The 23,054-nt window shown below is 37.7% G+C and overlaps 2 protein-coding genes and 1 non-coding gene across 3 annotated transcripts in view; 2 read left to right on the forward strand and 1 right to left on the reverse strand.

Moving 5' to 3' along the window:
* The first annotated feature begins 1,366 nt into the window (after window positions 1-1,366).
* Window positions 1,367-15,157, forward strand: LOC139721085 (inhibitor of growth protein 4-like). The gene is made up of 8 exons (XM_071632418.1): window positions 1,367-1,406; window positions 4,174-4,245; window positions 5,972-6,138; window positions 7,092-7,197; window positions 11,040-11,151; window positions 11,862-12,006; window positions 14,200-14,261; window positions 15,118-15,157. Exons 1-8 carry the CDS (start codon window positions 1,370-1,372, stop codon window positions 15,155-15,157), a joined length of 741 nt encoding a protein of 246 aa, XP_071488519.1. The 5' UTR covers window positions 1,367-1,369.
* Window positions 15,158-19,489: 4,332 nt separating this feature from the next.
* Trnap-ugg (transfer RNA proline (anticodon UGG)) lies at window positions 19,490-19,561 on the reverse strand. The gene has a single exon. It is a non-coding gene; the product is annotated as a tRNA-Pro (tRNA).
* Window positions 19,562-20,074: 513 nt separating this feature from the next.
* Window positions 20,075-23,054, forward strand: part of LOC139721147 (neuralized-like protein 4) — a 44,692-nt gene continuing 41,712 nt past the window's right edge. The window contains exons 1-2 of the mRNA XM_071632482.1: window positions 20,075-20,269; window positions 22,592-22,940. Coding sequence (XP_071488583.1) covers window positions 20,090-20,269; window positions 22,592-22,940 — 529 coding nt within the window. The 5' untranslated portion in view covers window positions 20,075-20,089. The remainder of the gene's footprint in view (window positions 20,270-22,591; window positions 22,941-23,054) is intronic.

Raw genomic sequence — 23,054 nt, forward strand, 5'->3', positions numbered from 1 at the left:
AAAGAACAATCACAAACTAATGTCCATTAATCACTGTGCTACTTCTAACATTTAGATTATTTTTAAAGTCATGGCTTCCTTTTTTTTTAGTCAATTAATAATTGACTGTGTGAAATATATAGGCCTATTACAGACAAATGCACTATGCACTGAAATAAATCACTTTATATATCCGTCATTATCCCCCATTAATGGATGTGGGTGAATCATCAAGTTTAATCATTTATTAACTGACAATGTCTTAGATCCGATGTTATAGTTATTCCTTAATCACTATTGATAATTATTCACAACATTTATATAGCGCACTATCACGTGAAATGTCTCTAAGTACTAGGGGAAAAAATTCACTCGGCCTGAACATGTGACTCAATGACATCATGTCCTATTTCTATGCAAGACTGAAGTGAAAGTCTAATCTGTGCATTTGATATAGGCATAATCATGGATGATATATTACAATGTCAAATTCATGTGTGTGTGTGTGTGTGTGTGTGTGTGTGTGTGTGTGTGTTTTCATTGCAAAAAGCTCTGATTTTTTTTTAAGTTGTGTATGTAGGTGTGTGTGTTCTTTCAGTAGGACCAATTTCTCAGTTATCTTTGCCTACATGTAGGCTACATAGAATTTAGAACACAATAAAAATATTTTGATTAACTGCAGACAATCACTGCAAACAATAATTAAACACATACACACAAACACACACATGTATATATATATATATATATATATATATATATATATATATATATATATATATATATATATATATATATATATGCATATAGACAGAGAGGGGGATAGAGAACCAGAGCATGCGCTGGAATGTACAGAGAAATAATAAGTATGATATCTGTTTGACCCTATGCTTTATGAAGAGAGATCAATATGAAGATAACTTTGAAATGAAATTTACAATTCTGAAAATTAATCTATCCAGATAGGCCTACTTTCAAAGAATATGACTCAGAAGAAAATGTATACATATGTATATTAACAAACTAGCAAGTAGGTATCAGGTCCCTGATAATTGCACATTGATATTACAGAGCTAACATAGTTACAATTGCACTTTATATAGTTGTGTGCACAAGTACATGCTCTCGCGTTTCTGATTTCAATCACCCCTCATTCTAGACAAAATCTCAATCAAAGTTACTCAGTAGCTGCCAAAGCTGATACACTGTATGATGTTCAAGTGGTTATTTCAACCCGGAAGTAGATATGGAAAGAAATCGTATTGCATTAGCATTTCAGTCCTTCGGCTAGTGACGTTTTGAACAGGCCGCCAATCCGAGAACACAATGCTAATCAGTCACGTGATAGCCGGCGACTAATCTTGTATACGCGGGAACATATCTGACAACCATGGCTACAGCTCTGTATCTCGAGCAATACTTGGACAGTAAGTACCGAAATCTACATTTTGTGGAAAGTGACCAGAGTTGTCATATGTGTGGATGGATGCTCGGCATTCCAATCACTCATTCTGTTCTTTTCAAACTTGATGAGGATGACGGAAAAGGTGTTTTTGGCGGATCAGAAAAGAACTAATTATGTATTCATGGCCTGTTTGCATTCCTCCACAGAGCAGCGCTTGCAGTCAGTCATAAACTACCGCAGCGTGCGATGAGATGTGCGTGTGTTGTGGATTGAATGAATGAGTCATACGGAGCTGTGTGTATGTCGCACTGCTTGCGGCGCTGCGAAACGAGTTCGAGGACATGATAGCTGACAAGATGTATGCGGCCACCCACTCTCTATGCAGGCGGCGGGTGATGTCCCCGTCGGGGGCCCCGTAAACTCCGATGGTTTATAGGGCTGCTCTAAGCAGAATTAGTCGGTAGTGTTTAGTTATGTGTAAATATCAACAAGTTTTTGTAGTTCACAAATACTGAAAGCTGAACAGTACCACCCCATACCGGATATAATATGTAGGTGTGAGGCTCTAGATGTTTGTTGAATTGTTGAGAAATTCAAGAAACAAGTCATACACAAATATTGACAAGTGTATAAATAACTGTAGACTGTGTAGTCGTGCATAGTGTAGTGTCTGAACAACTCGACATCACGTGTGTATGAAGCATGCAAGCATAAAATAAGGGAATGAAACCAAAGTAATGTAAATGGATTGAGTGAATGCTACAACATTAGGACAACACATCAGTGCAGTGATGTATGCTTTAGGAAAATTGGATGATCCATTGGCTGCACTGGATGAGAAGATCAGTTTGTGACGTCACACATGGGTGACGTGACAGTAGATCCTAAACAAGAAAGTAAGAGAAATCCACACAACAATTTATTTTAAATTTACTTTATTTGTTTATTTCACTCAGTCTCTCTTGATACTGACATGTATATGTGGCTATGTACTGTAATACATGTAGGAACATGCAATACGGTACCCCAACTTTCAGAAAGAGGTAGACACTACTAAGGCAATTTGTGTGGTTTTTCATATATGTTAGAAAAATTAGAATTTGTTGAGAAATCTTTATAATATATTTTCTGTATATTGTTGTCTGTGCAGGACTTGTTGTTTTCATTTATTGGTATATCATTTATGGATTAATAGGCCTACTTTGCCAAGAACTGACATAATGAAATGTTGTAGCCTTCTCATTCAGCAACTTATAAAAAAAACTCATAACACTGTACCGGTATAAAAACTCCTAACTTTTGAACAGATTGATTATCATCAAACTTAGATCGCTAATGTGTTCTACTAAATATATTGCTGCTTTCACTCTATCCACACTTTATATTTGGCTTTCATTCTCCTTTGAGTATTTGCAATTTGAGTTTGTTGTTGTTGTTTTAGGTTTAATGGCAATCAGTCATAATTTTGACTATTTTTGCCAGACTATATAATATATATATTTCCCTATAAATTAATTATCAATATTTCCTAACAAATTCAAATTCTATCATAATATACATATTTCTTTTATTTCCAACCATATTTTTTTTATTATAAATTTTTTTATTGTTATCCTCGCTTAGTCAAAACGGCCACGTTGCCACCCTCAGATCTGTCTTACCAACCCGGGCTTTCACTTCACTGTATTTGTACACAATGTTTGATGACTGTAAACGTGGTTATTTTCATTGGAGTAGTTTTTTGCACTCAGCCAGGTATTTTTTCATGTGTTATTAATTCTGCGCAACCAGAAACAGTCAGTAGATTGTGTTACATATCACAAGCAAAAATATTTGCATGATTTCATTTTCCTGCTAGTTTCTTGTAACGCGAAATTCGATGTGCAAAAATTTATACAACGTGAAAATTTCCACTTTTACAGTATTGAGAGCCAGATCTTGATTAATCGCAAAATTATGTATATTCCTACTTACCTCTGAAGTAAGAGGACTGAAATATAGATTTTGCACAATGTAAAGAGCATTACAAGATTATTACATTTTTTTTTTCACTAAATATCTTTATTCGTGCCTGAATGGAAATTCAAGCAAATGTACCATGCTTCACAAAGTTTGGCCATTACAGTACCTGTTCAATTTACTTGGCTCACTTGTCTTCTCGCTTCTGAGAGTGCATTATACTTATCTTAATTACACCCCTGTATGTTAGAAATTAAAATAATGGTATAGACTTACTTATTTTTAGGATTTTCATTGCAAAAAAAAGAAAAGAAAAGAAAACAGACTCTGTACCCAACCTAACAAATAACTCAAGCATCATGGCAGGTTAACTTTTCCTTTTTATATAATATATATCACCTTTGAGTGGATATGTTGCGCATTATGAATGTCTAAATTTAATATTATTATTGTTTAAATTAGGATCCTCAGAATCCCCATACATGTATATATGCCTCCAAATCGTTTATTGAAATGAAAGAGCATACTTTTCTACTGACAGTCTGTGTCCAGTGAAAGTACATCATGAAACATATGGTATATATACAGCGTATATTATATATATATGTATATATAGGCTTATACATAGGCTAATATATATATTTTCTCTCTCTCTCTCTCTACATATATGTAGAAAGAGAGAGAGAGAGAAAATATATATATTGGCCTGTATATAAGCCTATATATAAGCCTTGCATATGAACCATAAATTACAGGTGCTGACAATGTGATTCACATATCATAAGATTTAATACTTGCATGATTGTGTTCTGTGTTTTCCCTCATTCCAGGCATTGAAAACCTGCCGTTTGAGCTGCAACGAAACTTCACTCTCATGCGGGACTTGGACCAGCGTACACAAGGTTAGTGATATTGTGAAATACCTTCTAGTAGTTTCAGTTTGTGGAAAATGTCCATTCCTTCCATAATGTACATTGTAGCCAATGAAACCAGTATTGCAAGTACATTGTACAAGGGCAAGATTAATCTTTAAGATGCTCAACTGGGGAAAAAAATAAAATCAGCTTCACCAGTGTTGATGCTTGTGAGAGCTTAATTTGAAATTAACTGCAGCTTTCATCAAGAGCGATTCTTCCAACTTTTAATTGTCTTGTGCTCTTCCATTTGAATTTGTATATGAAATATACTGTATTTCTTTCTTGGTTGATATTTACAATAGCACCAGTCCCTCCCCCCCTCCCCCCCCCCAAAAAAAAAAAAGAATAATAAATAAATAAATGAATAACCTAGAAGGGTAGTGGCAATCTCTGCCAATTCTCCCTGACTCTGTAGTAGGCTTCCTGAAATCTTCTGTAGTAGGCTTCCTGAAATCTTCAATAGTCCTTGTCATGTCTAAATAAGAGAACTAAACAACATATCCCTGACTTTTGGAATATTTATTTATACCCAGTGAGAGATGTATGTAACGTGCAAGTATCTCCCTGAGTGCAAGCTCTTTCAAATCTCACTGATTTTGATAGAGTTGGCAGCCATGCATTATTACTGTCACTATAAATATGCAAATACCAATGATGAATGGTGATGATGGTTGTAATGATCATTTTGTTGATGAAATTGACTGTCCTTACGATGAGGTTGTGGTGGTGATATAACGATAATGACAGAAATGACAATAATTCAGAAATTAAGGGGGTACTTATCTTGTTTCCGCCTTCAAATCTCGCCTCTGAACATTCGGCTCTCCAGTGTCCTGTCTTTCCGCATGCGAAGCATGATCATGGCTTCCTGGTGTACATGTACAAGTAGCTCCGTTGCGACACCGAGGTTACTGGTCAGCCCGCATACTGAGACGGAGTGTACTCCGCGCCTCTTGTCGTTGTCATGCCTGCCTGCTGGTACGGGCTGAACCTCCTGCCATACTTCAGTTTGTTGGCTGAAGCTTTCTCTTTCCTCTTTTTTTGCACTCTCAACTGCGCTCTCATGATCCGCTTTTCGTTGTTGGAATCCTGGGCCAGAGACTTCTTTGTGTATTCGTCTACAGTCAGCCATTCAGACTCTGAACTGTCGACCATCTTGATTAATTTCTGTCTCTGATCAATAATCTGAATACCTTTGTTTATCCGCTGCTTTGCTTCAGCTCTCGCCTTCTCTCCTTCTTCTAAGATGATGTCAGCCTCTTTTAGCTTTCTGGCCAGCTTTACGTTGACTTTGTACTGTTCTTTGTTTCCTCGCTTCTGAAACTTGTATTCGTCTTTGCTCATCTCCTCTATCTTAGCTATTTGAACATCACTAAGTTCTCACTGGTTGTCGTTGATCTGCTGCTGAAATGAGCCCAGCTTAGAAGTTATTATGACGTCCAATTGATTCAGTAAACTTCTCTGGCTCTCCCGAATCCTCGCGTCTGTGAGCTGGTTGACGTCGGTGATGATGATTGTTGAGATGATGATAAAGATAATGCAATCAAGAAGCATTTTACATATTGTACTTGGATGTGTGTATATTTTGCCATTGCACACACCTTTATTATGTTTGTGTGTTTAACATACATGATACCTGTTGACCTTAAAAATTATCAGGACAAAAGCATTCATCTTATGATCATGTTTTATTTATGTGTTTTCTGCACAGAGCTGGCCAAGAGTATAGACAGCGACACAGAAGAGTACTTAAAGACAGTGAGAGATCTGAAGCCAGAGCAGCGGTCAGCAAAACTGAAAAAGATCAACGACGCCTTCACCAAGAGCCGAGAGTATGGGGACGACAAGGTTCAGCTTGCTATGCAGACTTATGAAATGGTATAACATCGAATGATTTCGCCCTTTTCACCCCCCGAACCTCCCCCCCCCCCCCCCCCAAAAAAAAATAAATAAATAAAATAAAATAAAAATATATATGATAATAATAATAAATGAATGAATGAATAATTGTAGATAATTTCTTGTGCATGTTTGCTGTCATTCAGCTGTTGGAATGGACATGGACATCACTGTCCGTAGTAGCTTTTCCAGTACGTTGATGGTTTGTTAGAATGTGTTGCTTTCGTAGACATTTTGAGCAGCATGTAGCCCCAAGTACACATTTCAAATTTAGAACAAGAGTTGCAGTGTTCACTATTTTATGTCACAAGTAATGATGAGCTGGGACAACAAATTGCTTTTGTAATTCATCAAAACACAAAGAACAGGCGGCTGCATCTTGTTCATGAAGTATACATAAACATAAAGGAGTGTCTTTCTTTTTTTTTTTCTTCTTTTTTTTTACACATTGAGCCGGACGAAGAAGACTACAATGTATGCTAGGAAAATGAAAATCTGTCGAATTCTCTTTATACATGTATTTTCTTTATATTGCCCATGCTTGACTTCATTTAATATTGTAGTCTTCTCATCCAGCAATGGCAGTACCAAAACATTTAAGAACAATAACGTTTGAATAGATTAATAGATTTTCCTCAAACTTCACTGATGTGTCCTACTATTATCGCCACATTTCCCCAATTCATATTTGAGTTTTATTCCACTTTGAAAGAGAAGTTTCTTTTCTTATTTTTTTGCCAAGAGTACATTTCTGCCTATATCTTCTTGAACATTGCCTTCATCAGGCAAATGTGTCTGCCTTCATGCGGTCTTAAAGTTTTATGAAAACGTCCTATCGATACACCAGTCTAGCGTTAATGAATGGACAGTAGTTAACTGTTAAGCCTGTGCTCAAACAATTTAAGTATGAATGTTGTTGACTTTTTTCGCAGGTTGACAAACACATCAGGAGGTTAGACTCAGACCTTGCTCGGTTTGAACAGGAACTCAAGGAGAGGACACTTGAACAGACTACACCAATAGAGAACAGAGAAAAGAGTAGGTTTTCTCTTTTACTCTCAACCATTCATACCCAGTTGGATGGATTTCCTCAGCAGTATTTCACGCAGGAGCCAGTGCATATTTTTGATTTGTTTAATTAGTTATGCTGATTAATTTCTAAAACTGTAACTAGCCGACATTACAATGATTATAATATACTTGAATCTTGATGTATTTCTGTATCTGTAAGGTAGTCATTTTTTTTTTTCCAGTGGGACATAGTGGATATACAGTCAACCTCGCGTAAGTCAACATAATCGGGACTGAGCAAAACATGTCGACTTACGCGAATGTCGACTTACGCGTAAGTCGACATTTTGTCGACTTATAAATGAAAACTAATTTCACCTGTACAGAGTATAGATTAGGATCACGATGGGGATCGCTACCCAAATCTTATTCATTTTGCCGCCAAAACATGCCTACTGACATCAGCAACAATAATGTTTTAGTTCATGCATAACTAATCTCGCGCGGGTTAGTAACGACAACCCACAATTTCCAAATCTCTAGAGAGATTTTGAGAGAGCGGGATCGGAAACCTAGGCCCGTTTCTAGACACTTTACTTTTTAAGCTTGATTTGAAATATCAAACGCAAATTCCCCAACATTAACTTTGCGATTTAAATTCAAGTGCGTTGATACGAAGATATGCGTGTGATTTCGCATGATTCTGTCGAGATAACTTCAGTGCCGACTGAGTTGAAATATGTGTGATTTTCCTTCCCTAAGTCGCCATATTTGTTCTGTTTAAAATTGGTATTGCCATACTCTGAAAATTGTTCTCGCGCTCCGATTCGTAATATTACTGCTCTGTACGGCGCGGGCCCGTCTAAGATAAAAAGAAGAAGAAAAGTTTGTTTGAAAACGACATCTTTCGGACTACTATAACCTTCGTAAAAACAAACCTCTTTCCATTGTCGGACTAATTTAACTTTGGACTGAGATTTAAACCTTCGGCATAGCGAACTTTAACAATAATTCGTTGTCATTTTTTCATTGACATTTTGTGAAGCAGCATGCGTTTCGGCAGTTTGAAACGTGTGAATGTTGCGATGTCTTTCCCCTGCAAGTGCAGACTAAGTTCGGTCACGGCGAAAGTTCCGTTACGAAATAAAAAATAATGCGAGCCTTTTCAACCATAACTCACTTCCGTAAATTTTGATGCGTTTAAACGCAGTTTCTAGTTTCGGACAAAACCCGCAAGTCTTTTCTCAAACGCTTTTGCTTTTTGAATACACCGTTGCTTGTGATTTGACGGACTTGCATTTGATTTTTAGAGTTGCGTTTAAACGCAATTGAGTTTAAATTTCATACAATTTTCTAGTTTTGTATGATTATCAAACGCAAGTCTTTTCAGCGTTCCGTGTGATTTGATGGACTTGCATTTGATTTTCATAATTGCGTTTAATTTTTAATTTTGCTTACGAAATGAAAAATAATGCAAATCTTTTAAATAACACACTTCCAGAGATGTTTAGAGATGTGTTTAAACGCAGTTTCTTACAGTTTCGTACAAAAACCGCAAGTCTTTTCTGCAACGCTCTTGCGTTTAAATACAGGGTTATGTGTGATTTGATAGACTTGCATTTGATTTTCAGAGTTGCGTTTGATTTCTTATTTTGCTTACGAAATGAAAAATAATGCAAGTCTTTTAAACAATAACACACGGATGTTTAGAGTTGCGTTTAAATGCAGTTTCTTATAGTTCCGTACAAAAACCGCAAGTCTTCTCTGCACCGCTCTCGCGTTAAAATACAGCGTTACGTGTGATTTGATGGATTTGCATTTGATTTTTAGAGTTGCGTTTAAACGCGATTGAGTTAAAAAAAAGTTCCCTACAATTTTCTAGTTTCGTATGATTATCAAACGCACGTCTTTCAGCTTTCCGTGTGATTTGATGGACTTGCATTGGATTTTCAGAGTTGCGTTTAATTTCTAATTTTGCTTACGAAATAAAAAAAGTAATGCAAGTCTTTTCAACAATAACCCACTTCCGTAGATGTATAGAGCTCGACACTAACGGTGGCCCGGTGGCCCGGGGCCACCAAAAATGAAAGTCGGGCCACCAAATTTCAGAAAAGAGCAAATTTGGTGGCCCACCTCGGGCCACCAGAATTTTTTGAAAAGTGTGTCAATAACTTCGTAACTTTTTGCGCCGGAAATGCATAAATGCATGCAGTGAGTGTGCGACTTATTAAAAAAAATGGACTTTTATCAATTTTTTTTTCGGGCCTCCAAATTTTTCTCTCGGGCCACCAAAAATTTGAAATTGATGATTTTGGTGGCCCCATCGGGCCAACGAAAAATAAAGTTAGTGTCGAGCCCTGGTATAGAGATGTTTTTAAACGCAGTTTCTAGTTTTGTACAAAACCGCAAGTCTTCTCTGCAACGCTCTTGCGTTTAAATACATCGTTGTGTGTGATTTGATGAACTTACATTTGATTTTTAGAGTTGCGTCTAAACGCAATTGAGTTTCAGGTTCGCTCAGTTATTTTCTAGTTTCATATGATTATCAGACGCAAGTCTTTTCAGCAACGCTCTTGCGTTTAGATGCAAAAGTTGCGTGTGATTTGATACACCTGCATTTGATTTTTTTGAGTTGCATTATTAGTTGCATTGTAATAAATTTTTTAGAAAGGGCCCAGGTTTTGATACCGCTTCGGAATAATTAACGTCAGAATATTTGGATTTCCAAAACATTTCATGTTCGGATAATGAATACCTACTGGGACATAGTTAAGTGTACAAAATTTTTGCGTTTTGAGAAAAACGAGAGGGAGAAAAGGGGTAAAGTGAACTGCCTTGGGTACTACGTCATGTAATACTCCAGTGTAAATGAGTGTATGCCCTTTCTATTCTGGCATACAAGACAATGGACGCATGGCGCGAACGCTACCGCGATGACGTACATTTGCGAATTACCGAGTAGAAATGCAGCGAATCGGAGCGGGGAAAACAATTCTTTTTCAGAGAATGGCGATAAGATTTTGAGCGAAAAGTTATGTCGACTTAGACGAGGGAATTAACACGTATTTCAGCTCAGTTGGCACTGAAAAATCAGGTCGACTTACGCGAGTTGTCGACTTAGAAATGTCGACTAAGACGAGGAAATTTTCAAGGAATAACAAAGGCAAAAATCGGGACTTTTTTATTGTGTCGACTTAAGCGAGTTGTCGACTTATGCGATGTCGACTTAGGCGAGGTCTACTGTAGTTCCAGCTATAGTACAATATTGATAGAGACAATATCAGCATATTGCTCGGGAAATGCGCTCAAATTCAACTAACTGTAACAGCTGTAGCAATTAAAAGAAGATGGAATGCACCCCAGTGTTTTGTATGTCAAAGCAATGGTCTAAAAATTGCAGTTTAGATATATATTGTAATGCACTGTGTCTTAAGTTCTTATGCATATATTGTACTTGACTGAGCCAACTCAAAAATTATATTGTGAATTGCCTTTACTATTTAGAGATATTAGAATCTATACAAAGTACTCTGTACTGTGACTTTGAAAACAACCAAAGTTTACTGATCTTGACCAGGCACAAAAAAGAAAAGAAAAGAGTAAATTATTATGATGAGTTCGCGTGAGTTGCCACATTTAAAGGTTTGCCAGTACAATAGAAAACGTTAGGATTCTGATTATTCTTTTAAGGATCATAAATTCGCAATCAATGTACTTTATTATCCCTCTGTATAATTGGGGCAAATCTTCCTCTTAAATTTCACTCAGCAGAGCCATGAAAATACAAAGCATTATTTCTTGATCCTCTTTTTAGACTATTTCAGTGTAAATGAATAATTTGGCATGAATATATGTATTGATCTCATCAGAAAAGAAAGGAACAGAGAAGTCGGGGAAGAAGCTGAAGAAGACCGGTAGATCGTCAGATGATGAGACGCCAAAGACATCGAGAAAAAAGCTGAAGACACCTGCAATAGAACCGTAAGAACAGAATAATTTAAGATATTAATGCAACTGATTGACAAATTGCCCTAAATCAATGTACAGTAGGGGCAATATGTCAGTCAGTTGCATAAAAAACTTCATGAATTCGAATAATTTAAGAATCGTATGCGAGGGTTATAGCAGGGCTCCACCCTGACTCTATTTCATGCAAGTCAATTTCTCTCTTTTCATATTTTTACTTGCCTGAAAGAAAATCTACTAGCCTGAAAATGAAAAAAAAATGAAGAAGAAGTAATTGTTTTTGTTTAATCTCAACCACTAAGGTCTTTTTTTTTTGGTGGCATTTGAAGTTTGCTATCTTGAATCTAGGGTTACAAAATACGAGAGTATATAACTGATTGCTCTGTGGAACTTCTTTCAGTTTGATGTATACAGTATGAAAGCTGGTAGCCCTGACTTGAGAAAAGAAAATTGAACGACAAAGAGTGACACATGATTACCTAACATCTTTGATAACATTTCTTTACGTTTTGTGCTTTCAATGTCCATCTTGAAAATATGTAAGATTGTTTTGCAAGCTAATTTGAGCTTATATCTCCAGACATGCGAGAGATATGGAATATGGAATATGGAATATGGAATTGTCAGCCTTAAAGCTTAAACTTAGTGGCATGAATTAACTAAAATAACAGTGATCTCTCAATCTGACACCCATGTTCACTTTCTTCTCCTTTCCTGGCCATCAGAGCGGTCACACCAATCCTCACGTTACCATCGGTCATCAGCTCACCCTCCGACGTGCTGGACATGCCGGTTGACCCCAATGAGCCGACCTACTGTCTGTGCCACCAAGTGTCTTACGGCGAGATGATCGGTTGCGACAACCCCGACGTGAGTGTCCCCACTCCCATTGCTTTTGCAAAGATTCTGTCATTTCTAACACAGTAGCATCTGTAGGATGACTACTGCAACTGATAGTGGGCATAGATACTCAAAGAAAGAATCCATTGATATGAATATGAGGACTATTATATTGGAAGTATCCATCAATTGACTGAGAGAGACAATAAGAGACAATAAAGGGCAAATAGTATGAATATGCGACACTGCACACTGGCACTGGTCCGACTGTCCCTGACCAGTAAAAACCACTGTTGGACTAGTAACTTTTTCAGGAATGGACCAGTAAAACATGGAAAAACTATGTATCCACTGGTTTGACAGACAGGTTGGACCAATAGAAAAAATAGGTCAGTGTGCAGCCTTGGAATATGGAATATGATAGAGCTTATTTTGATTAAGAAAGCTAATGCTTTCTTTCCTGAGGCATGATATTGGTAATTCCACCGCTGAAATATGAAAATCTGTGGTTGTTGCATTATTTTGAAAAATGGGGCAATGTGGTGGTTTATATGATGAATGGACTAAAGTTTCATTCTCCACAATTTTTATACCCCCGCCAAACGAAGTTTGAAGGGGGTATATAGGAATCAGCGGGCGGTCGGGCGGTCGGTCCGTTGCAAATCTTGCGTCGCGAACTACTTCCTCAGTTTTCAACCGATTCCCATAAAACTTGGCACAGATGTGTGCCTTGGGTTGTAGATGTGCAAGACGTATTTTTTGACAGTACCCAAAAGTACGTTGCCATGGTAACGGCATATTATGGGCAAAAATGGGTACAAATCTTGCGTCGCGAACTCCTCCCACAGTTTTTGATCAATTTTTATGAAATTAGGTACAGATGTTCATCTGAATATGTTAATGTGCAAGACACATATTTCCGCAGTGGCAAAAAGTGCGTTGCCATGGTAACGGCATGTTATTGGTAAAATATAGGGCAAAATGCTTCATGGCAAAACTGCTTCATTAGTGTTCTTCCAATTCTCATGGAATTCATATTGAATGTTTGTCTTAGGATATAGGTCAGCATGACACATTTCTTGACAGTGACAAAAAGTATGTTGCCATGGTAACAGCTCACATATTATGAGCCAAAATGATGGAAAATTTTGTGTTGCAAACTACTTCCTCAGTTTTTGCCCAATTTCCATGAAACTTGGTACAGATGTGTGCCTTTGGTTGTAGATGTGCAAGACGCATTTTTTGACGGTACCCGAAAGTACGTTGCCATGGTAACGGCATATTATTGGCAGAAGATCAAGGAAAGATCTTGCGGATTTAACTACTTCCTCAGTTTTTTGACCAAAGCTTATGAAATGTGGCACACACCTTGATCTTGGTGGGAAGATGTGGAAGACATATTTTTCGGACGTGTCGGAAGCTGCATTGCCATGGTAACGGCATATAAATGGCAGAAGATCAAGGAAAGATCTTGCGGATTGAACTACTTCCTCTGTATTCGACTGAAGCTCATGAAATGTGGCACACACATTGGTCTTGGTGGGAAGATGTGCAAGACATATTTTTTGGACGTGTCGGAAGCTGCGTTGCCATGGTAACAGCATATTAATGGCGGAAGATCAAGGAAAGATCTTGTGGATTGAACTACCTCAGTTTTTGACAAAAGCTTATGAAATGTGGCACACACAATAGTCTTGGTGGGAAGATGTGCAAGACATATTTTTCGGACGTGTCGGAAGCTGCGTTGCCATGGTAACGGCATTTAAATGGCAGAAGATCAAGGAAAGATCATTCCTTGGGTAAGACTGTCGTCACGGGGCGGGGGTATTAATCACCTTCAGTGATATTTCTAGTTCTGTTTTGTTTTTACTTGTTATATGTTTGGGGATATTGTTTAGGTGCCAGAAAACCAGTCAGACTGTAGACTGTGCACTGGTTGTCACTTTTTGAGTAAATCTTGTTAACCTGAATGTTCCTTATATTTGCTGTGCTGCTGGAGATTGCTGTAGCATTGTAGCACCTGTAATTGTAGACAATACAAGTTCTGCTGGAAAGGACATATTTTACATCAAAAGGAAGAAGAGTGCAAGATTCTGATAATTCTAAACAGAAAAGTAGTGATCTTTAGGAATGCTTCTAGATAGGTCAGCTGACATTCTGTCCTTCATTTGAGAAAATGATTTGTGTATTGTTTCATTTTTGTTTTTATATCTCTAATTATAGTGTCCAATTGAATGGTTCCACTTTGCTTGCGTCGGTCTTGTCACAAAACCGAAAGGAAAATGGTAAGTTTGTACTGATTTATGTACAGTGGACTCCCGTTACAAGGAAGTCCTTGGGACCCGCAGATTTCTTTCGTCATATATGAAATATTGTTATAACCGAACAAATAAACAATGAAAACACATAGAATGGACAATGTTGCGGCCTGAATTTTGACTTCGTTGTGACCGGAATTTTGTTATAACCGTGTTCATTATAACGGGAGTGCACTGTATTAGTTTTACCATCATTTCAATCCTTCAGTTCGTAGGATTCTTAATGTATCATAATGCCACCAACAAACCAAGTTTCTAATTTTTTGTAATAAGATGTTATCAAATGAAGTTTTTGAGTGAAGAGTGATGTACAACCAAACTGTTTGCACCAATTTAATTTGTCTAATTATCACTATTTCTCCCAATCCGTTGATGCTCATTTGTTTTCATATATTTTTTTAGCACATCTCCATCACTCACTACATGAAACACATGAGCTGGGATGGGCAGAGATGCCAACAATTTATTTTTTTTCCTGCTTTTTTTACTTCCTTTGTATTTTGCCCAAAAATAGTGCAAGTTTCATGGAAAATACTGTTTTCCCCAAATTGTGTTACTACTCATGCCCAATACAGCAAAAGTTAAGAATACTATTTTCCACCAAAAGTATGCCTTTTCGGCCCTCAAAATGCAGCTATACTTATTACAAGATTGACACCCCTGTACATATCAGGTGAACAAAATCAATGCTGTCGGTAGAGTTCATAGAGCCCAGTTATTGTACATTCTTAGTCTGAGGTCATGCTGCAAAGATTTGATTCTACATACGTGTTCACTGTATGTTTTCACTTTTTCGCCCTTCCTCTGTTTTATCTTTTTACAGGTTCTGTCCCAGATGTTCACCGGAAAAGAAGAAGAAATAACACCTGCTGCAATATTTGTTGTTTGTTTGTGTTTTTGTTCATCAATTATTATATTTGTACATATTTTGTAAATAGAGAAAGATAAAGTATTGAGGCTATTAGCAAAAAAAAAAAAAAAAAAAAAAAACAGAACAGACAATAAAGTATTATGAATTGTATATGGTTCTATAAAAGCACAAACATGTAAAGTGCTTTTACACGCTTTCATATGCAGACTGCTCATGCAGAATAAAAATTTGTAGTCGGTACTTAACTCCAAGCGGTATCATTCTCTCGCAAGCTTGTTTTTTTTAATTTGAGATAGACAAGAGTGAGATTGCACACCACTGGTTGACTTGGCAGGTTTGATGCATAAGCAATGCGAGACTCAAATTTTGGTTTTGGCTTTTAGTGAGAGCTTCTTACCTAAACATTCTCCCTGAGACAAATGCCCTTCAAACGAATACCATTGCCTTGCTTCTGATAGGAAAGGATCATCATCTGTAATGTACTTGATATTGTCTGCAATGTTATCAAGTCATCTTCCAAAATAATGCTATTAAGATTTTATTTGTGGCTTGATACCACTTTCTTGCTTGTTCTGACCCTGCATCCCAAAATGCCCCTTCCTCTGTGGTCATTTGCTTCATTATTCTGAAAAAAAAAATGCAGAAACCATTTTAAAATGCCAACTGGAGTGGAGATTAAGCACTGTCAGAGCTGGTTTGAATACAGGCAACTTCCGTTATAATGAAGTCCTCGGGACCAGCGGTTTTCTTTCGTTATGTCGAAATTTCTTTGTAGCTGAACAGTATAAGTACATAAAGATGTATAGATGATAATTTTGGACCTGAATTTTTACTTCATTGTAACAAGAGTTATGTTATTAACTGTTCATCATAGTGGGAGTGTACGTATTGGTATGTATCCAGTCATTGGGGTAATGATAGTCTGTAAAGCGTATTGAAATTCTTAACAAGTCTGAAATGCGCAATACAAAAACCAGCGATTATTATTGTTATTATCAATGATAAGACAGTACCACGTAGATGTAGATTCTGTGAGCTAAGTTTTGTGTTTGCCAGAGAGAAAAACAAACGTACATTGATAGCGTATCAATTAATCCTTGTCCTGTGTTATCAGGCATGCTGGTTTGATATGCTGTGCGGGGTTATACATTTCACTTTTAATTTAGGCGAGACTTGGATACTGGTGTTCCTATCAGCTGTGTGTATGCGTCACACAAATGACCAATTAGTTTAAAGTCTTCAAATGAACTTATGGTGAAGAGTTATGTCTGGCATGCAATATACAGTCAAACCTGCACTTTGCAACCACTCAAGGGAAACATGAAAAGTGGCCTCTGTTAAAAGGTGGCCTCTGTACCCAGGTTTGTGGCTAATTTGCATATATATTGTGATACTGTCTGTAATAGGTGTCACATAATTCTTTATCCCTTATACACACCTTGATGGGACAGGCCATTACTGGTAATCTTTTCCCAGTCACACATGTGTGCGAAAGACAATATTTTCATTCTAATATCTTGTATGCTTCTCTTGGTTGTCAAAATTGTTTTCCTAAAAATTAACTCTGTTGTGCAAGATGCAGGAATTTGCTGAATGGATAGTTATAACTTGATAAGTATGCCAACAGTCAGTGTTCAGTGTATAGTGTGTGGCCACTTAATATACATGTATAATGTATAACCCATGGGAGACAAATTAGGTGGCTGCTGTGTGCAGGTTCCAACACTAAATCTCTCTGCTGACTTTTGGAGTAGCTGCATAAAGCAGATGGTCTGAATTGCTGTGTGCACAAGTATGGTACAAAGTAACCGGACCAGCAACCCCAACGCATGGTTAACAGCGCCCCGTGCCGGAATTAGGTACAAAGGAACCTTGCTATATCAAGCTGCCTGGGATGACTTAAATTTCCTAGTTACAGCTGATATCTCACTATGTCTGACCTTGTTATAACAAGTTTCCACCGTGTGCAGTATGATGGTACCAACCCTTTTACTCCTGCGTTGACCCATTTGTTTGTATATTCACCGTGTAAACATTCCTTCGATGCCTCAGAAACCCAAGCATTACCAAGAGAAAAAAACTTGTTACAGTGGACCATGTGTTGCTTGTTTATGATGCATAGATTGGGGTGTGATACAGTGCAGTCATACGGTTTTCGTATGTAGAAATGGCCATCATGAAAAGATGTAGGTAGTTGCACAAAGTAATGTGTAAGCCAAAGGTGAAAATGAAAACACTTTGCTTCCAATATAGACATTGCAGTACAGTGATTTCATCAAAGAGAAACAAACGAGAACAAAACTTTTAGGGTCTTTAGGCTTACTTAGTGTCATTTTGCTGTTTAACCATTGTAAAGAACAGTCTTTTGTCATGGGATGTGGCAGAGGGGCCATTTTTGTAATGGTATATGATGCATTGCAACTTTTTGCTGATTTCTGGTTAGATTGTTTATTGAGGTATATACAACAGGCTTGAAATGGTGCTGCTTTTCTTTCATTTTGTCCCCCCCCCCTCCCCCTCCTTTATGAAACAGATGCAGACATGTAAACTCAAAAAGCATTCTGTACAGAGAAATCAGAGACTTAAGTACATGTAGCATCTTGGGTATTCTAGGCATCCCAGATTGCATGAAATTAATGGCTTTCTGGTGTAGTCTGCCCTACCGTGGCAAAAGGAAGCATGTGACATCATATCTGATATTGAGACATTATTTTAGATTAGATTCCCAAAGCAATGTTTGTTACTTAGAGGCTGGGTTTTGAGTGGAAACACTTCTTCTGTTTAGATATGTAGATCATAATGTCAACATGTTGATTTGATGTTAATGTAAATGACATATCTATATTTCATTATATATTTTAATCCTATATGAGAAGTGACATATATATTTCATTTGCCTCCCTTTGCAAAAAGAATGCAGGGTTGCGGTTTTGATGTCATATTCACATGGATGTGAGGTTTTACACTGAAAATTACTGCTTAAGGAAGTACTGTATTCCTGTCTTCAGCCACTTTGTCTTTTTAAGTAGTACTTTGTATAAAGGTCTGAATTACCAACCTGTACAATATACCAGCATGTGAAAAAAATATATTATTTTCAGGGTTGCAGAAGGAACACAAGTTTGAAAGAGATTGTAATGTTCTTGAAAACAGATTATTATTGAAAACAAAACTAACATTATACGAGAAATGCAAGCGAATTTGAAAGTAGAATGAGGATAATACAGGTGTATATGAATAGAAATTGAAAATTCTCTAGAGACAGAAGCATTTGCAAGTTACAATGTCAAAAAAAGAAAAGAAAAAGAGGTGTCAAATTTCATGCCTTGTAAGTGGAAATTGAATCATAACCGACCAGTGGACCTCTGCCAAAACAAACGGACATCTAATCCCATATTCCTGACTTGGTATAATTAGTCGTAAGAAAATGTCACTACAGCTGTATTTACATTTGTGGTAGGTACATTGAAAGAAAAATTTTGTGCAAACCCTGTATAATGAGAGAGAAGTTGTCTGTGGAGTCTGAAATGCATGTGCTAGGTATCATGACACAAAATCTTACAGATGGAGTGGCTTACAAATAATATTGTTCATAGATTTCCTGTATTTTATGGTTGAGATGTTCATTAAAATATATTATGAGCTACTGAAATGACTTGGACCAAGTTGTGCTCATTCCTTTGAGTGAGTGATGTTGGACGTATCAACTACATAATTTGAGGATGCTGCACACAGATGCTCACACATGTTGTACATATTCAGTGTTTTTAAAGTCTTTCACTACACAAGGGCCGTACGAAATTTTAAAATTTCCATGCGGCGTAACATTGAAATACTGCAGGTAACAATGTGTTATGTACATGGCCAGTGGATATATTGCATATTGGGAAATCTTCCTCAATGTGCCCGCTTTATACTCTGAGAAAAAAAGGACATGTGGATTGAATGAATGTAGCACCATTAGTAGAACACATCAGTGAAAGTTTGAGGAAAATCAGACAATCTGTTAAAAAGTTATGAATTATTTAAGTTTATGTGTAGTCACTGCTGGATGAGAAGACTACTACAGTGTACAGTTCATGATGTCACATGCGTAGAGCGATATAAGGAAAATATGAAGAGAATCCTCAGAAATTTTCATTTTTTTTTTTTGAAAAGCACACATTTTATATATTTTACATGCAAAATTGAAAGGAACAAAAAAAAAAAAAATACGGTTTTCTTTTCGGTTGTTGCAACAACTTGACAACAATGTGTGAACAGAAAGAAGTGAAAAAAAAAAGAAAAGAAAAGAAAAAGAAAGAAAAGACTAAAAAATCTGAAGGGGCTTGTCCGGGAATCGAACCCGGGGCCTCTCGCACCCAAAGCGAGAATCATGCCACTAGACCAACAAGCCTCATTGAATATGAAGATGCTACAAATACAATATATAGTCAATATCAAGTGCCTGCGTTCCCAATGTTTTCTTTAGCGGGATTAGTTCATGTTCCTTTTGAGGGTTCTTAGCTTCGTATGATGAGTATTTCTGTAATTGTAACAAATTTACGTGCTTCAAGGGATTAGATTCATTTGAATCTTAGAAAAATTATTCATTGAATTCATATTATAGTAGATTCTATGCACTGTATGCTCTAAAAATCTACAAACTTTGTTATAAATTGCAGCAAGTCATCAGAAATACCCTATTATTAGAATGGATCAACCTTCACATCTCATGCGTGATGTACACAGATCAGTGGGCATACTGGAACGTGTGTAACGTTGGGAGTCATGCGCCTCCTGACTTACAATGTATATGTGTGTGTGAATGCTGCTAGCTAGCGCCGCCATAGCCAGCGCAGCTCATACTTGACTCACCGTGCGTACCGTGGATGCGATAATCTCATGAATATTCAGTTCGGGTATCATCATCGCCGGGGAAATCATGGCGAACCATCGAAGGATCCATCCTTTTCACAACAAATGCGGAACACTAATTTCACTAAGTGATGGCGATAAAACAGCTCGTCGTAACGATTGTAGGCAGGAATTCAACAATGGACTTGTGTTTAGTAAACGTCCATTAAGAGATGGAGAAATTTTTGAAGTCAGAATTGACGAAAAGGTTCGTATCATTATTTTTATCACCTCTGTCCTTCTTAGTCAACTAAGAGAATTAGAACAGTCATTACAGTCCCACATATTGGAGATAATGTAAGCTGACCTCTGAGCTGAGGTCATCAAAGCTGATCACCATCTGCATCTGGGAACAGTTTAGTGCTATGTTTGGAACCTCCAAGAATGTGATGTATGATGAAAGTCGAGTCCAACTCAACGTTTATTTAGGTGCGTGCAGATTTGAAGATATGGACCTCGGGTTTACAATTTTGCTACTGTGCTGGTCAGTGCTGGTGGGGTGGCTACAGTGTAAATTTACAGACTAACTGTAGTGTAGTGTTAGGTTCTACAGTAAATTTAAATTTATTTAATTTAGAAACATGAGAAAACTTATTTCATGTCTAACGTGAGAATAGATCTATTTTTATGTCATTATTTTTCACATTGTCTGTCACCATGCCATGTCCATCACTCCATCCATGACCATGTGTCTGATTGAAATTGATTCTTGAATCTTTGGTTTAATTTTGGAAGCCACTAAGCTGGAAAGAGCAATCAATGGCAATGCATTTGCAAAGACAGATCATGATTTATTATGGTTATTTTATGTCATGTGTATGACCTATAATATAGATCTAGTAAAATAGTAGTGTGAGATCTGTATCCACACATCAGTCCGGGAAACCCGCTCATGAGGACCGCTCCCGCGTACGAGGACTGCCCCGCCTCATGAGGACCGCCCCCACGCCTCATGAGGACCGCCCCCATGCCTCATGAGGCCCGGGGGGAACGCCTCATGAGGCCCCCCTATTCACTTCTATTCATCTCACATCTGACGTATAAATTGTCGCAACTTTGCACGGTGATTTTTTGTTACACACACATGTCCACTATCCATGATGAAAAGAAGAAAAAACAAAAAACAAAAAACACACGTGTTTTAATGGGCGCTCTGCATCGGTTGATTAAAACTCGATTTTTGAAAAAAAAAACATATAGGATTTTTTCTTCTTTTCATCATGGATAGTGGACATGTGTGTGTAACAAAAAATCACCGTGCAAAGTTGCGACAATTTATACGTCAGATGTGAGATGAATAGAAGTGAATAGGGGGGCCTCATGAGGCGTTCCCCCCGGGCCTCATGAGGCATGGGGGCGGTCCTCATGAGAGGTGGGGGCGGTCCTCATGAGGCGGGGCAGTCCTCGTACGCGGGAGCGGTCCTCATGAGCGGGTTTCCCGGACTGACATAACGCAAGTTCACAAACACTTTAAACTGAACAGCAGACCGGCTTGGTAAGGCATGGTTGTGGTTGCACAGCACGCATAACAATACTATTATGACTGCTGAGTCTACGACTGAGAAACATCTGATATTACTGATGTGGTTTGTAGAGGTCTAGAGAAGAGGTCTAAAATTCTACAGCTGGTATAGATCTAGGCCAAGCAAAGAAGAAGAACTTCTTGTGTGTGTGAACGAGGGCTCAAGCAGTGTGCAATGTTATGTACATATGTAGATTTAGATTCCATATTTTAAAATGTGTTTCAATTCCTTTTCTTCTAGCTTGATTTGTATCTAAATACTTCATTACTAAATTGTTATTTATGTCTGGAGCCTCTCGCTTCGTAGTTTGTATATCAGGATTTGCTTGAGTTTCTAATACTATAATAGATTCCATTCAGACATGGTTCTTGGATAGTTGGATGTATGACATGCAATCTGGAGAAGCCCTGATCTCTGCACACAGCAGTCTAAATCTTTGTGATATTTTGTTGCAAGTTGACCGGTTATGTCGTAATGTTGTAATTAACTCTTTTATGCAGCAATAAGAAGCTCTTTGATATCTTTAAGCCAATCTGAAAAGTTCCTTCAGCCAAACTGACAAGTTACCTGGATGAAATGAATGAAGATCATGAGAATTTACTTATATTGCCCAAAATGATAGCAATTTGTGATTTTCGAAATTGAAATCAGTTGGTTTAGTGTTATTATTGTTGCTAGATCCATTCTGGCCCAACTAGTGCCAGAAGTGCATACAGTCCTGTTTCTTACTGAAATCTTATACCCCTTACTGTAATCTTATACCCCTTTCATAAACTCAATTAGCGGTATGAGAATAAGATCTGCATCAGTTGTAGTTGTTACTGCAGTAAATGCAATCTGTTTTGATGCAAAAAAAAAAATGAGTAACAATTTTGCTAGGGATGCTCATTTATAGTATCATATTCATCACAGTTTTTCAAGTCGGAACATGGACTAGAAATGCTCTTTAATGACAAAAAGTTTCTCCCATCTTGGGGCTTTGCCTTGGTCTTAATCATCCAATGCAGGTTGAAACTTGGAGTGGGTCGATCGAGATTGGAGTCATATCTCTGGACCCGGAAAACCTTGAACTGCCTGCTAGTGCCACGGCCCTATGCGAGGGCTCCTGGATTTTGTCAGGATGCACAGTGTTGCGCAACAGCGAGTCAATCCTGGATGAATACAGCTGCGACCTTGACGCGTGTGCAATCGGAGATCGGATCGGTGTGCAAAGGACACGTAGCGGAGAGCTCCATATCCATTTGAATGGAGTCGATAAGGGTATTGCAGCATCAAATGTGCCCAGGAAACTCTATGCTGTGGTGGACCTGTACGGGAAGTGCACAAAAGTGACAGTTATCAGCTCACAGAGGCGAGGTAAAACTGTAACTTGGCCCTCAAAATCATTGTGCAGTTGAATGTCTCCAGATAGTGATTAGTTTCCTTATATGTAATCCTGTTATTCATATCATCGTACTTCAACCATATAAA

Source organism: Diadema antillarum, unplaced genomic scaffold, assembly GCF_040938485.1.
Source record: "Diadema antillarum isolate AM-2024a unplaced genomic scaffold, OU_Dant_1.0 scf00000013, whole genome shotgun sequence".
NCBI lineage: Eukaryota > Metazoa > Echinodermata > Echinoidea > Diadematoida > Diadematidae > Diadema > Diadema antillarum.

Excerpts from the sequence above, each read along its gene's own strand:
- LOC139721085 (XM_071632418.1), top strand. The coding sequence starts at position 1,370 with ATGGCTACAGCTCTGTATCTCGAGCAATACTTGGACA. Across the intron at positions 1,407-4,173 it reads TCTCGAGCAATACTTGGACA|GCATTGAAAACCTGCCGTTT; the intron begins GTAAGTACCGAA and ends CCCTCATTCCAG. Across the intron at positions 12,007-14,199 it reads TCGGTTGCGACAACCCCGAC|TGTCCAATTGAATGGTTCCA; the intron begins GTGAGTGTCCCC and ends CTCTAATTATAG.